Raw genomic sequence first — 17,932 nt, forward strand, 5'->3', positions numbered from 1 at the left:
GTGGGTTACTACAATGCTATCTACGTGGGCTCTTGGAAACCCACTTGGAAACTACAGGTGGCACAGAATGCTGTAGTATGCCTGCTTAATGCTGAATATTTTGGGGAGAATGTTATGCCAGTACTTCAGACTATAATGGCTCCCTGACTGATTCTGGTTGGAAGTCATGGGCATATATTGATCTTTAAAGCCCCACCAGAGGTACATTGTTTGGGTCCCAGCTACTTTGACAACCTGCTTTTCTCTTTCTGCATCCTCATGACAGTTGAGATCAGCTGATGCGTTCTTACCTTCAATTCTTTGATTTGAACATCTGGCAGATGGAGGCAGGGCATTTTCAACAGAGGTCTCTTTACTTTGGAATTTGTTTCCCACTTTGGTCCGACAGAACCTGAGCCTATTTACCTTCAGGAGACAGTTTAAAGCCCATCTGTTCACTTAGGCTTTTCCCTGAGAGGGTGATGATAGGGTGTGTTTATGTTTATAGTTGCAAAATAGAGGTTTTAAAATATTTAGTTGACATTTGTCAACTACTTTTTGTTATTGTTGGGTTTTTTTTGTAAATGTGGCCGTTCATGAATACATTTTTTTTTTTAAATAAAAGGTATGTTGCAGGAGTGTTGCTTACCTCTGAAGATGGGAAAGAACTCAGGCAAAAAAATAAATAGGATTAGGGAAAACAAACATTAATGAACTGCTGCTGCTAACTAGACTAGAACATAGTGAATCTGTTCAGACTTTCATTCTATCAAACTTAAATGTGATACCCTTTGGAAATGAGAAAAATTAAGATTTTTTTTAAAACGCATACTTGCCATCTAAAAAATGTTACTGGTCCAATACATTACTTATATTGAATACATACAATACACTGAATTAATTTATTATGATTTCCCAGTTTCTACATCTTTGTGTTAAACAGTAAAACTTGCCTCTAGTTTGTTTATTTTGTATACTTTCAGAAAATGAAAAATATTGCATGGAAACATTTAGACAGATTTTAATCTGATTTTCATTCATGAAACATCATTGGAACACTTAAAAAATGTAATTTCAACAAACTAGAATATAACTCCTAACAAGAAAGTAATGTTTTATTAGAAATGCAAAAGGACTGTATTAGGAAAAAAATGCTTTACACACTGATACCTTTTGTTGGCTATGGATAATGAATTGTTTGAGGCATCATGACTTACTATAAATGCTTTGGGCTAATATTTTCATGAAGAAACAGAGACAACATAACTATGAAGGTGTTTCAGGAATTCATATTGACACTGGAATACGTTCCTTTTTATTTAAAGTATTTGAATGAATATTTAAGTAAACTGGAGAAGAATGTTAGTGGAAAGTGCGATAGTGTGGCATAAAGGTACCTGTATAAGTGTTTAAATACTGAACAAAGTTTTGCTACGAAAAGTATTTTCTGTTTTGGAAGATGGGATAGTTCTTTTAGTATTTTTGAGATAGTTAATGTAGGACTTTTATTTCTCTTTGAAAATTTTATGTGCCTAGAGACATGAGAGAGGCTTACAATATATACGCTAGAAACAAAGACCCCAATCCTGCAAAACATGCACATGCTTAAATTTAGCACATCAGTAGTCTAGCTAACTTTAACTGGACTGTTCAAGTACTTAACATTAAGTAGGTGTGTATGGCCTAGTTATGTGAAGAAGGCAACAAGATTTGATAGTGGTCAGCATCTTACATGATCAGGCCCCACAAATAAGAGCTCTTTTAAATGAATACAAATGGTAAGAAACACCTTAATGCCTTTTAAAGTGCAATATGAAGTGAATACAAATCAAATGTAGTTTTTTTTAATGAGCTGATTGAACAGAGAACACATTGGAACTAAAATTTTATGGGGGGCATTCTTGTACAAGAATATTCATGGGGAACATTTTTGTACAAGAATATTATCAATGTTCATGTTGACGTATCTGTTTTCATAGGCTTAATATTTTTAATAAGAAAAACATGGTGAAATAAGATATTAATAAAAGAAATGAGCTTTGATACTTCAAATTACTTCCTTTCATTTCCTTGTTTCTTTATTAAACTTTATTTTTACACATCAAAGAACTCCGTTCCTTTTTTCATTAAATGAAATCATGCTTTATTTTTCTAATAACTTTTGATCACATAAGGTAGATTGTCTTAAAATTTACCTACATATATTTTTAAAATGTATTTTCTTATATATATTTAAAGGAAATAGAGAAATTGGGATTAGAGCTGAATGAAAACAAACTGCGTTTGGAACAAGCACAGCAGGATGCAGCAAGAGCCAAAGACGAGTGCCTAAAACTGACAGAACTGCTGGGTAAATCTGAGCACCAACTGCACCTCACCAGGTACTCCTTATCTTATTACATGCCACAGCACCAATTTCATTCTGCTAATTTTTGCCACAGGCTTCCCCACAGTTGTTGCAGATACTCATAATCATTCACTGCATGCATTGCTTTCGGGCGTTTTAGGAGAAGTGAAGATGTGGTAAATAAAGCATCCATTTACCTAAATGATGATCTTTCAAAAGTAAAAAGTCTGTAAGCACCAATCTGTACAGCATCTATTGGTTTAGAAACTCTACTGCTTCAAATTTGTGAATTTAGGGTATTGTGACATAACAATGTAAATTCTTACTGATGTCAATTATGAAGCTATACTTCATCTGAGATTAAACAGTGTACATAATTTAACACTCTAGGAATATAGGGAGAGATTCAGGACAGATCCATGAGAATAGCATTTCTGTCATTTGCCTCAATGCAAATAATAAGATTGACAGAAACATGTTTGTGTCGCACAATCTGGGCTCTTTAAAGGCTTATTGCATCATTGAACATAAACTACCAACCTATACTTAATTCTTACTATTAGACCTGTAGAGAAAATTCCAGAGTGGCAACTTGCTGATCATTAATTCCACCTTGAGTTTCAATAACTGTTAAAATTTCTCTTTTTGCTAAATACACGGCTGCTTCTTTCAATCTTTTGTATCACTTTTATCTGTTGGTAAACATCCAGGGTCAGATTTGAGGCCCTTACTCAGTCCTAAATTAGACAAAAACTCTCACTGGAGTCAATATAAACTTACCTGAATAACAGCCTAATTGACAGGGGAGTAGTCACACTCCTAGTCTAATCCTGCACCCACTGAATTTAGTGAGAATTTTATCATTGATTTCAATGACAGAAGAATTGGATCCAATGTAAACTTTCTAAATTCATGTAATCAATCTTTTACTCAGCTAAATTTCAGTGTTATTCAGAGCACGGTAGTTTAACAGATGGAAGAAAGCACCACAGTAACAGCCTGTATTCAGAGAAAAAAATATGCTAGAGGTTGATGAACTTGAAAAAAGTTTTGGGTGAGTTGTTAAGATATCTAAAGTTTGGATTTAGCAGAACTTCCTTAATAATGATTTGTTGTGATAGTTAACCAAATGGTTTACCAAGCTACGTTTTAGCAAAAGACTGATCAGGCAAGATAAAGCTGTGTGATATCGTTGAGAAAATCCTAATAACACACGTTTTCTGTGAAAATCTTTAACTCTCTTAATAATACAGATTAATAACTATTAAATTTAACATGGTTCAACACTTAAATCTGGGTGCATAATGGGTGCAAAACGATTCAGGTAGCTGTTTAATTACAGACATTTCACTATCTGACTTAGTGTATACAATATGGCCTTTTGTTTATAAAATAAAAAGTATGCTCATGCTGATTTAGTATATAGTTCTAACTTCATTATAAAAAGGGAGATACAGGGGCCAAATCTTCCCCTTAAAAGTCACAAAATTCTATAATTATCTGTTCTGTTACCACCCTCATAGGGTGGCCAGGTGTCTGGTTTTCAAACGGAAAGTCTGGTCGAAAAGGGGACCTGACAGTGTCCAGTCACATCTACTAACCAGACACCCAAAGTCCAGTTTCTGCAGGCAGGGAGGTGCCAGGTCATCACCCGTGCCAGCCCCTACTCAGATGGGGCCGCCTTCTATCTGCGTCTGGCAGCTGCAGCTCCCAGCCCCGACTCTGCAGACGAGTCCCTCCCGACCTGGGCGGGCAGAGGGAGGAAGTGGAAAACCAGTGAATGATGAGAGGATGGAGGAAGAGGAGCGAACAGGGGGTGGGGCCTTCAGGGAAGGGGTGGGGTGGGGTGGGGTCTTGGGGGAAGAGGCATGGCAGGGGCGGGGCCTCGGCGGGCAGAGGTGGGGCAGGGAAAGTTCCAGCACTCCTGCAGGAATTCCGGTTTTAAATATACAAAGTTGACACAGTAGCATCTGACAGCCGTCCAGTAGTGTATTAAGTGATGTTACTAATGTTGGTCAGGTATGGGCAGGAAAAAGCAGCCACTCTTTCTTCCTCTGAGTTGTACCCGCTCTTCATGCCACTCCTGTCCCTCTCACTGTAGCATCGCATCCTGCCAGAACAGGTCTCTTAATAAGTGAAGGAGCAGATATGGCTGTGAAGGTCCCGCTTTCAGATCTTTCATTGAAGGCACTAAATCTCTTATGGTGTTCCCATTTTGAGTCCAGTAATTGTTTAGTAATGTGGTACACACAATATTGTAGTTAAATACTTTTGATTCTTGCTCATCTCAGGCCATGGGGAAGGGTAAATTGCATTCCCCTTCATATGCAGGAGCAGCTGTGCCAACAGAGGCATTCATCCCAGGGGGAGTTGGCAGTATTGTTGCTATCCTTCCCTGGGGGTTCTGCCAAGGAGAACAGCTTTTAAGTTCTAGAGCCCTGTCTTTGGAAGGATGTTGAGAAGATGCACGGATTTAGTGCATCTCCTAGGTGTCCTGGCCTTGCCCTTTTCTAGCTGTCTCCACCTACTTTCTGGACTAAACTAGCTAGCCAGCTCTATGCCTCCTAGTAGAACTGGAGGTGTGGCTGGCTTGTTCCCACTGTGGCTAGTCTTTCTGCTACCATGAATCCATAGCCCAGTTTCTTCTGGCAGAAGCTAGAGGAATCCAAAGAGTTAAATAGGCCTAGTAGTCTTCTGCTATCTTCTACTTTGTTGCTAAAATATCACATTACTAAACAGAAGATTAGTGAAGTGTACTAAAGAACATCAGTCTAGGTATTTTGAATGTAAAGAAGAGTAAAATCAATATAAAATGTCTAATTTAAATATTAGAAATTTAGAAAGTAAATATTATAGATCAATTGGATTAAATGAGAATATGCAATCCAGGCCTGAAGGGGGGGAAAAGGGAATTATCCACCAAGCTATGTTTCTATTTTTTGCGGGGGAAACTTCACCCACCACCTCCTGCCTCCCAAAATCCACTTTCTAAACACTGGTTTGATACAGACCAATTAAACTGCCCATCAGTTAAAGAAATATACCTGTTAAAATAGTAATTCTTAGACTATTTATTTGTCTCTTGCATATTCCCTTTGCCTCTGGATCACTGGAATGTGTGTTTACTTACATTGGAAGTACAACTTTCTTAGAAATCCTTGATGTTTAGTTAATGCACATATTTTTGTTCCTTGAATCCAGTTCATAATTCCAACTTCTGTATTTGGAAATGACAGAAAAAATATGGCATTATTGCTGACCTTGAACAATAACCATCGTAATCTTGCATACAACATTGGCCCCCTTCTCCCTGCATTTACAGCTTCACCATAATGTGACTTTAACAAATTTGTTTCAAGCCCTATGTGGTTATGAAATAGTAATTAAGGTCCAATATCTCACCTGTTGAATTACAATCTGAGTTTTCATGTAAGAACTGCTATAGGAAGAAAACATGGGCCTAATGTTGCCTCACTGAAATCAGTGGCAAAACTCTAATTAACTAATTATCTATTATTAAGCCAGGATTGGACCCTGCTACATGCACCATGCCATCTGAATGCTTGATTTGCAGCTTTCAAGAGGCATGAAGCATTCAGGCCTGTTAGTCTGTGGGAGAATTATTGCCAAAATCATATTGGTACTATAGTGGTGGGGATCAAACAGGAGACGCAGTATGATAATCAGAATGATCTGATTTTAAAATGTCATTTAATTTATTGAAATAATTCTTTCACTCTTCTTAAGCAACTGAAAGATGAGTATGAAATCTCTCTATCATTACACAAAACAACTAAAAGTTAATATTTGTGCTTCAGTTGCAGTTCTGTCTCTTAAGAAGTGGTTCCTATATTCCTATCCAAGAGAAGCTACATAAATTCAAGGAAGTGAAGTGAAGAAAATATTGGGCTTAATTCTCTTTTGTTTTTAAGTCTGATATTTCATTCACTTTGTTGGTTCATTGTTCCTCCTCTCAAATCATGGCAATCAGAAATGCTTATGATAGTATCAGAACAGACTCCTGTCATCTCAAATTTGGTGGGAGAGAGAATTAAAGCAGAGACTCATATTTACTACTTTTTTGCAGTCATTGCTGGTAGTGTTGGATGTCAACTTTGTAAATGAGGAAAACATTACTTGAATAATACAAGTGTCACCCATGCTTTTAAGTCCAATAATGTGTGACCGCCCAGGCTAATTTGAATGTCTGGGTTGCTCTTTAAAGATCACATATTTGTAGACGTTTATACCACAGTGATGATGGGTGTTTGCAGTCTCTCTGTACTTTTCTGAGGAAAAATGTACATAATATGATTGAAATATCACCAAAATATTTGATGACAAAATATCTTCAGAAAGTAACACATTTGAAGAAAATGTCTTTTAGGGCATACAGTTGTTTTCAGCAGTGCTATGGCCTTTGTGGCTTCAAATAGCTACAGTACATCAATGCTTCTAGTAGCCTCTAGCGAGTTTTCAACAGCTCCATTGGCATTAACTGCAATCCATGTATAATAAATAAGGTACATAAATTAAACCTACCATTCTACCTCCGGGTTCTTGTGACATTATTAAATTGCTAGAGCTTTGCTGTCATGGCTTATGATGTCACCAGAATTCCTTGCTAGAATTACAGCCTGTTTCTAATCTATATTTGAGGCTATATTATTCTTTATATTATAAAATATAATCTGACTTCTTTATTTACAGCAGAAGTCTCATGCTGCTACTCACTATCCTTTATTAAAGCTATACAAAACCTAGTATTAACTGTGTTGTTTTCAAAGTAATATCTGTTAGTTATCAGCAGAATTATTTAGTGTGTTGCCTTTTATTCAGCAATTTTTTAGCACATCAGAAGCAGTCTCCTATTGATGATAGATGAGGAATTCTAATGAGATTTCATTTTTAGTATTAATGGACACTGTTAATTAGTAGCAGTGGACAGTGTCTCATTTTTCTAAATACTTATTTTCTAGACTAATGAATATAGCAAAAACACCAATAAATGGAAAAAATAGCCAAAAAAAAAAGCTTAATTTTAAACATGTTATATGCTGTTTGTTTTGTATGAACATCTTTATCTATTAAAAATCGTGTAGGAAGGAGTAATAACATGAAACAACTCATATAACTAATAAACTTTTAAAATTCTGTTTTATACGTTTAATTTTCATTAAATTTAGGGATAGTTGTGACTGTGGTGTTGTGATTCAGTCAACATTTATTTCTATCTGTTTTTCATATACAAAGGCATTGGGATGCCAGAAAATAAACTGTTAACGGAGAATTAACTTCTTTGGCATGCTTTCATACTTATCTTCCAAATTAAAGAAAATGAAATGGGCAGAAGCAGAGTGTAGATTACCTCCTTTTTGTCAAAAATGGTGGGAATTTGAAAATTAATAATAAAAAAGGGAACAGATGCAGTAACATGCCAGAGGGAGATTAATGTGGAGAGTAAAATCTGTGAGCAACAAAACTGAAGCAAACTGAATCAGTGGGAGGTGGTTGTACAATCAAAATCAGGATAAAAGAGAAATTACAAACAACCCTGCACTTGTCAAAGTAGTAGTAATGAAATCCTGACTCTGCCAGCAGTGAGAACCTGTGTTAGCACTTTGGGGTAAGGATGGTAGCTGGGTGCCAGGTAGGAGGGCAGTGTTAGGTTGCTGGGCAGCAGCCATCTTGTGTAGAACAGATGGCACTGAAAGCTGGCAGGGGAGGGGCTCCTTAGCAGAACTAATCAGACAGTAACAGATAGGGCAGCTGGGAAGACTGACCACAGAGAGGGAAGCTGCAGGGTAGCTACAGAGCTCCATGATGTTTACAGTGGTGTGCCCATTGGTCTGAGATAAGACCTTGCAATGTCTTTTTACTGCAGAAAGTACACAAACTTTTGTTAAATAAAGAGCTTATCTGATCAGTCTACAATAAAAGGAATGTATCAACTCATTGCTGAGCTAATTTTGTGACAACATTGCATTTTGAACCTTTGCTTCCAAGAAATTTTGTGTGGCATAACCCTTGCAAAAATAAATATATACTATCAGGTATGTCACACACAATCCTAAGTTTGTGTTCCATATTTTATTAACATACACAATGAAAGAATTGGAGATAAATATACAGATATCCAAACATTAATCTAGAAAGTGATTCTCCTGGCAGACCCCTACTTCCATTGATGTTAATGAGTTGTTGGCATTCAACACCTTGCAGTATTGGGTTCTTCAGCTGAATTAAATATTTTATGATATTTTACCATGTGTTTGATTTTGTTCAGGAGGAGCAATTTCCTTCCTCATAAGTGATACCCTATGGGAACTGAATTGAGGTCCCAGTCCTGTAACCTTCGGTCACATGAGTAAATTTTACTCAAGTAAGTAGTATCACTAGCACCAGTAGAACTACTCACAGGAGTAAGAGTTATCCCTATGCATAAGCATTGCGAGATCAGGCCCTGAGATAGTAACTGTCAGCTTGAAAGAGAAATGGAAACAGAAATGTAACACAGAAGACAAAATAACCCAAGTATAATGAAAAACAACTGACTGACTTATTATATAGTAGTGTTAACTAGTTTAGTTGATCATGATCTAAAATAAAAAAAAATTCAGATATACAGTTGGGTTGTGGATGCTGAGCTCATCTTTTAACAAAGAAATCTACATCTGTTTTTGAACTTGTATATCTCTCTTTTACAGTAGGTTTATAGCTTGGCTCAATTATTCATTTTGAGTGGGGAGGGGAGGAAACATTACAGGGATTTGAAATAGGTGGTATAACATAGCCATATGCTATTTATGCAGCAGTTTCTGCAATAAATCTAATTTGGTGCTGTCAAAAAAAATTAGACTTATTTGATATAGCAGCACATTAGTAAATGATTGTGGTAGATTTGAAAGTTGTCATTCACTCTGCTTACTTGTAACAGAATCTTGCAAAGCCTTTTTTTTTTCTTTCCCCGAGCAACTCTATGAAAATTTCTCAGTTCTTTGTCCTGCAGCTGTAGAAACTGAAATATTTCTACAACTGAAAAGAAGGTCTTGCTTTAAGGTAATTGTGGAAGGGGGTGGAAGAATGAATAACCTCTGTTAGCAATTATATGAATGTATAGGCAGAAAAATCAATAAAACAGAGGGGGGAAAAGCTAGATCTCTCCCTTGCCTACAGATTTTTCTAGTGCAGCTGAAATTGTTTATCTCATTATACAGTATGTAGATAAATTAGCTGCTCTGAGTTATTATAGAAGGTAAAATATTTTACCTGCCATCATAAGACCATATGCTGCTTTATAAAGACTGATATTGAATGATTTGAAATAAATCGGCTGTGTCTTCTTCTGGCAGTGCCTTTTAGAAATTGCATTACCAGTTTATTTAATAATAAGCAGTCAAGATAATACATGATTGTTTAAATACCTTTACATTTAATCATGTACAAATACTGTTTAAGGTCTATGTTGTTAGTATTCAAGTGTTATTAATAAAGTTGTAAGAGAAAACAAAAATAAAGTCAATATAAACATGGGGTGAGCAAGGAATCCACCATCATGTCAGTTAATTAGGGAAAAGAAAAGCTTTATAGTATCACCTATTTTCCTTTTCTCTTCATTTAAAAAAATGTTTTTTTAAAAACCTTGCTGATTGTTATTTAATCTGATTTGTTGCTCTACCATACACGTTTCTTAAAAGAAAGGCAGTGATATGTTTTCGGATTCCCATTTTAATTACTTTGAACATTTACTTTGTAGTGTTTAAACTATCACTGGTCAAAAGAAAATTTTAGTAATGATTTCATCTTTTATACAACGAATCAGGCTGTTAAAGTAACCAAATTGTTTCTGCAAATAGAATGTATTTACAGTGGTAGCAAGTAACAATACTTGCAGCACTTCTGAGCAAGCAATGTAATTCAGAAATAATACAGATGAGATTATCCAATGATTACAAGAAAATTCAAAAAAGTATTTTTTCAAATGTCTTTTAAAAAAGAAATATTTATCATTGAGAACTAATCCGTTAAGGAAGTTTATGGATTAATATCAATATATATTTACTTTGAACTAATTCAATCATTTTTTTGTATAACTATTGGGAATGGAATAATATGATTTTTTTAATTTAAAAAACAATCTTTCAGAAGAATGTATCCAAGCCTGCTAAATTTTATACTAATTTTGAAATTAACTGATTCTGATTTATGTTAGAGACTCAGCACTTGTTTTCTCTCGTACATCTGAAAGGAAATTAAGGAAGTTGCAAATGTGTTTTCTCTACAAAGGTTTGATTTTTATAATGCTAATTTTAACCATTTTGAAAGCTGCACCCTGCTTTTTAAAATACAACCAGTTATTTTCTTTCTGGTCAGTAGCAATATTTCTTTTTCTCTCCTGTGTAAGGATCCAGTCCTGAAGTCATTATGTAATAAGGGCTTCATCATGGACCCAAAGGGTTTGCCACTCACTGAAGTCTGTGATAAAATTCTCATTCACTTGAATGGGTGCAGGATTGGGCACATAGTTTTGTAAAATTTGACATTTAGGAACATCATCCTACATGTTGTCTCTTATGTAAGACGCTTCCGCAGTGGGGAAAAATTAGCTGGAAATGTCTATAGCTTTGGCTATCTCATTGGTCTTACCACATCCTCACCTCAGTCAGTTAAAGCCAGTGTGACTGAGTGGGCTAGGAGCAAGAGTGAACTTGCTGAACTAAACCAACATGCTGCTATTGGTTGTCACTTTGCTTCTGGCATTCTGAAATTCTAAGAGCATTTTTGCAGAAATTAGGAGGAGGAGTTCTGACTTCTTCCCCTGGCTGGCCTTGACAATTGTTCTGCAGAGCTTGAATCACAAAGTAGGGGCGGAGAGGAATACAAGTGGCTATGCAATTAGGTGGGATGTTGCTGTGTGCTCCTCTTGCCCCTCAGGTCCCTTTCTACAAATTTCTAACATTTTTGTTCCCCTCCATGTAACACTCTAGAGGAGAAAATAAGGACCCCCAGAAATAAGATGGAAAAAGAATCATTAGATCACAGAGAACAGAGTAGTCCCCCAACAGACGATGTATCTGATATTAAATTGATACTATATTTGGCTAACTATGTTTAGTACTAATTTGTCATAATACTGTACAAGACCTTATTTCTTAAACTTTGAGTCAAATTCAGACCTAATGTAACCAGATGTAACTCCATTTCAGCCAATGAGGTTGTATTTGCTTTCATAGATCCTGAATTTATCCATGAAAGTTTAACACCTGATTGTTTTTTTTTTCTGTAGAAAGCTGAATAAAATGTTTGGTTCGTTATAATTACAGGTGGTAAAATGCTTTTAAAAACTTTTTTTGGCACAGTTTTTCCTTTTGTTGAGTGAATTTTCTGTTTCTTAAAGGACACCTGAATTACATGTTGTGAAGGATATTTCTTATTCCAGAAGAATGAGACTATCTAAGAGACTAGTTAATAATTCAGTAGTATGTGGTTATCAGAATCTATTTATGAAAAGAGGGATGAGTGCATTAATAGTTACACATAATGGATCCTGTTGACAGTATGATGTTTATCTCTATCCTGACCCAAAACTTTTTTTTTTTTTTACAATTTATTCTAATTTTATGTACAGACAGTATTGTAGTAGAGAGATGGATATTCATCTTGCACAAGGACAGAAAGTGAGAAAATTATGTTTTCAGGCTTCAGTTTAACAAACTATTATTTTTAAAAGTGCTGTATTTTTAACATCTCTCTAAAGGAGCTTAAAAGAACAATTATTTCAAGGAAATAATGGTACTACTCGTTAAAAGTAATATAACAATTGATGTGGGCCATTTTTGGATATTTAAAATAATTTGATTGTGAACTTTCTTATCCTGCTGTTCTCTTCTCCCTAACTCAGTTTTAGTAAATACTTTTGCCTCACATTTTTCTGCTTTACAGTACAGATTTTCTTTTAAGGTGGAATTTGGTATTTTTGTTTAATTGTAAATCTTCTATTTATAAAGCCTTTACTATTTTGTCTTTTGTTATAACTAGAAAATATTTAAAGCATTTGTACCAGTTTTTTGCATGTTTAAAAAAAAAAAGACGTGAAGAAAGACATATTAGTTGTTAAAATAGTCTTATATTTTTCCTCCACATTATTGTCTTCCTATACCCAAAAGTAATTTTCACAAATACATTACTGTACAGAACTTCTTATTCTGCTGGTTAGCAGAAGTAGATTTAAATCCATACCGACAGTTCATTTGACAATGACCTTGAGGGGCTTTGCTTCTTGAAGAAGAAAGCAGAAGCTTGCAGTAAACAAAGTTCACTTCTGACAGATGGATTGAATGACAGAAAGGTTGCGAGTGCCAGAATAGCCCTGGCAGAGGAGGAAATGTTCAGTGGAATCCAACAGGAGAGGAGGTGTGAACAGGTGCAGGGTTGCTGACGGAAGGGGAACCAGATGGAAGGAGCCAGAGCCAGTTTATTTAAAGGAAAAGGCAGAAAACATTGAAAGGCTGTGCAATCAGTGGCTAAAAGTGTGCATGGAAGAAGGTAAAAATTCACAAAGCAAAACTGCACAGTGGGATATCTAGCACTTAGCATAATGGTACTAATTTGTGAGTTTAGTTTGAAAGTTGTTATTGAAATACATTATACTTTATCCTGTGAAGACCAAGGTATAGATATTTGAAATCTGATTTAAAAAAAAAAAAGCTTGACATAGATATTGCCTGTCCATTATTTGTAATATTTAATGCACACAAAAGTTATGATTACAGAATAATGTTAAGGTTGTGCCACAAACTAACCAGAGCAAGAAAATATAAAACTATGGGGCTAGATTTCCAGTCTTAACTCATCACGCTGGGGTGCCAGCATGCCTAAGTCTTGCCACATGTAATAGGTCATTCATCTACTGTTGGGAGTCCTCTGCAATACCTAAGCACAATGGTAATGCTCAAGTACTGTGGAAGTTTTGCCTTTGCACGTCTCCACTTCTATTGTTTTTGGTCACATCTTTAATGCCAGTTTGCTGCTATATTTGCTAACTTATTTCAGGACAAGAGAAGGATTTTGATTTTTCCCAGCCCAGAAGAATAAAATATTCTCCTCCCTCAAATGATAGCATTATCCTTATTACTTTGTCCTGTCACGCCACTCCATTTCTGCTCATGGGTTTGATCTTGTAAGGTGCTGAACCCATTCAGTTCCTGTTGACTTTAATGGTAGTTGAGAACAATTGGCATCTTGCAGGCCTTTGAATAACCCCAGCCAGAAGTTATTCACCTAAGGTCTGTCCCAAAGTAACATCAGTGAGAAGTCAGAGAAAGCACCAGCAACAACCTCACAAACCATCACATGTCAAGAAAAAGCCTCCCAGAACTTGTTTTAATGTTGTAGATGGAGATTGTTGTTATTTACACATACAGTAAATGGCTTCAATAGTAATCAAACACTTCAGCATTTAATCATTTGTAAAAGTCTTTGACTTGCTTGCTCATAATTGTCTTACAATAGAATGTGTTTTTGTGCATATGTGTATTTAAAAAATTAAGATAAGTGGTGGGATGGGGGGAAATCCCTTCAGAATAGAAGGCATGCTATTTTTATTTTGGGGCTATATTTTAATATTTCATATAACCCACTTGTTCCACACTGTCTATAACCAATATGCTGTTGGTTAGTTCCCATACCAGCAAGTTTATCAAATCTTTACACCATTCCTAGTGCTGTGTTTTACCTGCTCTCCTGGCCTCTTCCTACACCATTTTATAATGTTGTCCATTATTGTATGTTGGCAAATTTATATGAAAGATGCAATCTAAAATTAAATTGTATTGCAAGGCATGCTACCAACTACACTTTTACCAGAATTTCGCCTGCTATAAATGTATTTCACATACTGTAAATGCTGATTATTGATCTGAAAATATTATAAACCACTGAAAAAGAGAGAAATTAATTGAATAATTAAATAATTGTGCATTGATATATTAAAAATCCAAATAAAAAGTAGTAATGTTCTGTGTATGGTAGCCAATTTTCAATATTAAAATTTTGGGGAGGAAATGCCAAAAGAGAGAGAGATCATATTATGGACTAATTGTTTACAGATAAAAGCTTTTACATTGAATTGGGGGGGTTGTTTCAATTTTTATTTTATAAGTGAATCTAGTGCTTCAAAAAACTGTATTGACTGAAATCTATAGACAGAACTGGTACTGCCCAAGTCGCATATGTTAAGGCTTCTTCGCATTGCCCATTTGATATGCCTAAAACCTGACCTTTAGGGAGCTCTTGTATGGATGAAAGGGTGATTCAGGTTCTATGTCCATAGAATACTTCAACTCTCTGAGAACATGGTCAGAGCCGGCTCCAGCTTTTTTGCCGCCCCAAGCGGCGAAGCAAAAAACAAACAAACATTGGCCACCCCCAAGCACCTGCTTCCTTAGCTGGTGCCTGGAGCCGGCCCTGACCAAGGTTTCCAGTTGATAACTGTTCAGTTGTAATGTGTACAACTATCTACTAGGATAGCAACTTTCAACCTTTTTTCATTTGCGGACTCTTAATTTTCAAATAGAGTTGTGGACCCCTTTTGAAATCTTAGAGATAGTCTGCAGATCCCCAGGGGTCCGCAGACCACAGGTTGAAAACCGCTGCCTATGGCGGTAACAAACTTTCGCTGAACCTGTTACACATAGTCTGTGGACCCCCAGGGATCTGCGGACCACAAGTTGAAAACCACTGTAGTAGGAATTGTAGTAAGACCTCAAACTCATTTAATACCACAGCTGCTGTAGTGTAATATCTTCTTTCCACAAATGACTCAGGCTGGACATTATAGGATTGTGTTCCATTTTACCAAACCTTCAAATCGTCTAATTTTCCATTAAATGATTTACATTTGGACAAATACAAAAAATATTTTAAAGCCATAAGCTTAGTTTTAATTTTGGTAGAATAATTTTGGCTATATTGCATAAATATAAGAGTCTGTGAAATAAAGTTTGTCAGTGAGCTGTGAAATTACGTATGAACTTTCACCCTTGGCTGAATTGTAAAAGCCAAGTTGAGACTCCCCCAAAATATAGGATTTTATTATAAAAATGCTGACACTAGCTGAATTCTAATGTAGTAAGCAAACAGTACTGTCATACCCTTTATTAGTAATGGTGGTACTGTTTGCTTTAATGTGAGAAAGTGATTTTAGGATAATTTGTCAGGTTGCTTAAGGATAATCAGTTGCCTAAATTTGGAAATTTGTCAAACTTTAACTCTGATTGCTCTGAATAAGGTTTTCTTGGCTTTGTAAGGTTTCTGAGAAGTACTGTCATCTTGGGAGAGAGACACTTTAATGCTTGTAGTTAAGAGATTTTGTTCTGTTTTATATCATTTTAAAGGCAATTTTTACACTGTATTTGAGCATTTTAAATTAGTCTGAAACACATTTAAAATACAGCAGCAGCTGGAATACCTTATTTAGGTCCTGAATGTAATCCCACACCAGTTTTAGCCTAGTGTAACTTCATTGACTTGGCTGGAATTACTCCTGATTCTCATTAGTATGAGATCAGAATCAGGTATTTATTGTTATAGAAAGCTATGTCAGTACCCATTGCTAAAACACCTGTTTGCTATAAATCAATAAAAATAATAATTTTATAAAATAATCTCTAAATTTAAATGCTCTGGAATAGAACTGTTTGCACTCTATCAATGACACAATCGCTGAAAAGCACCTAATAAATTTAATCCATAAATCCGCGGGTCAGTGAAACATTTGACCAGATAAGTAAATCTTAAACTGTCTGGAAGTTCATCAAACAGTCTGCTGGCTGGAGTCAGTTCCAGGAGCATGTGCCCTCTGAGATAACCTTGCAACCAACTGTAGAGAGTCCATGGCCAGTTTGCTCCCAGCAACTCACAGAGAGAGAGCAAACCAGGATGTAATTGCCATGAAGGGCAATCTTTCAAAACCCGATGAGGTTTGAAATAATGACCTGGTAATAATGGCTTTTATGAGTTGGTAATTTTATACAGTTCTAGTACACATACACATGCATTGGTCTTTTTTCCCCTTCTAGAGTTCTGTTAATTTGAAAAATAGATGTAATACTTGTATTTTATGCTAAACATTTCCTACTTTGTATAAGTATAGTGGTCATCACTGAAATTCAGTTTTACCTAGTTACAACACAGTGGTATCTAAGATCCCACAGGTATTTTCTAGTCTAAACAGAGAAATACTGAGGGATCTAAGCGAACACTGTGTGGTAACTGTGGATAGATGTGATCATCATTAAAAATAACTGAATGGCATTAAGCAGAATGGAATGGGATGACAGATTTGAAAGTGATTTTTAGGGTTTTTAGATTAACAGAGGGAACAAATTAAGTCCATGCCTTGGGTGAATGCCTTCCTGGTGCATGGTAATTTACTTTTAATTTTTGAAACCCTAATTCCCAATGCTTTAATATCAGAATAAGTTGTGAAGAAGCTGCATGCTTGCCCTTCTACTTGCAACATAGCTGTAATCTGAAAATGGATTAGTGAAGGATGGAGGGGAGAAATTTGTGGCAAATTCTGTCAAACTTTTTTATATAGGTCTTTCTACTGCCCTCATCATCGTAGTAGTTGATTGCCTTCAGGTAGTGGATTAAGTTATGTGATTAACATCTCTCTCATCTTCTCCCCGGGGAGAGAATATTGTGTGTAGCCAAGGATTTTGTTTTTGTAGGGTTCTGTTTAGGGATTTTTATTTTATTTTATTTTATTTTTTAATGTACATGCTGCTGTGTGTTTACGGTAAAAAAGGCAAGGTCAAAGAAGTGTGCTTTGCCTTTGAAGCGAAAAGTACTTAGGTTTATCCCATATTTAATGATTCTGTATGTGGAATAATACATGTTTTGAGATAAACAAGGCCTGTTAGCTCATAGACTCCATCCAGTACAGGATTGTTTCTTAATATTTAATTTCTAGTACTTTGAAATGATCTGATGCTGCCGTTAGTCTCATGCAGAATTCCCATTAAGTACAGTGGGAATTCTATGTACAGAGTGACTGCAGGAACATTATACAGTTAGACCAGCAAATAAAAACTTTTTCAAATTATGAATATGGATTGCAATCTCCTAATCACAATTTGTTTGCTACCCATATGGCTGGGCTATGTTCATACCATTATCTGGCTTTAGAACAAAAATTCCCAAACTGTGGTGTGTGGAGCACATGCTGGTGGTTCACAGAAAACTAGCTGGTTGTATGCTTTTCTTCCTCCCTATTTCCAGCTGCTAAAATGCATTAAAATACCTTCTGAATATATTTGCTTCTGTGTAACCAAATGCAATAATTGCCAGGGAGTTGTCTATATTATTGTGAATGGGAGGAAAAGTGGTCTATGGGACTTTCAATGGGAAGATAAAAGGTCCATGAGACGATCTGCATTAAAATGTGAGCCACATTGTGAAAACATTTGAGAATCCCTCCTGTAAAAGGTTTTCTGTCTCCTCATGCCCCATTTGGTACACATTTTGGCGATTGAGAATTGAAAAGCTCATCGTGCAAGTCTTCACTCCTATGAGTAGTGAAATTTAAATATATATATATTTTGT

At 35.8% G+C, this 17,932-nt stretch overlaps 1 protein-coding gene across 1 annotated transcript in view; it reads left to right on the forward strand.

Moving 5' to 3' along the window:
- The window catches only part of SDCCAG8 (SHH signaling and ciliogenesis regulator SDCCAG8), a 158,029-nt gene that overhangs the window by 66,131 nt on the left and 73,966 nt on the right, over positions 1-17,932 (forward strand). The window contains exon 13 of the mRNA XM_065401267.1: positions 2,218-2,360. Within this exon, the coding sequence (XP_065257339.1) occupies positions 2,218-2,360 (143 nt within the window). The remainder of the gene's footprint in view (positions 1-2,217; positions 2,361-17,932) is intronic.

Source organism: Emys orbicularis, chromosome 3, assembly GCF_028017835.1.
Source record: "Emys orbicularis isolate rEmyOrb1 chromosome 3, rEmyOrb1.hap1, whole genome shotgun sequence".
Taxonomy (NCBI): domain Eukaryota; kingdom Metazoa; phylum Chordata; order Testudines; family Emydidae; genus Emys; species Emys orbicularis.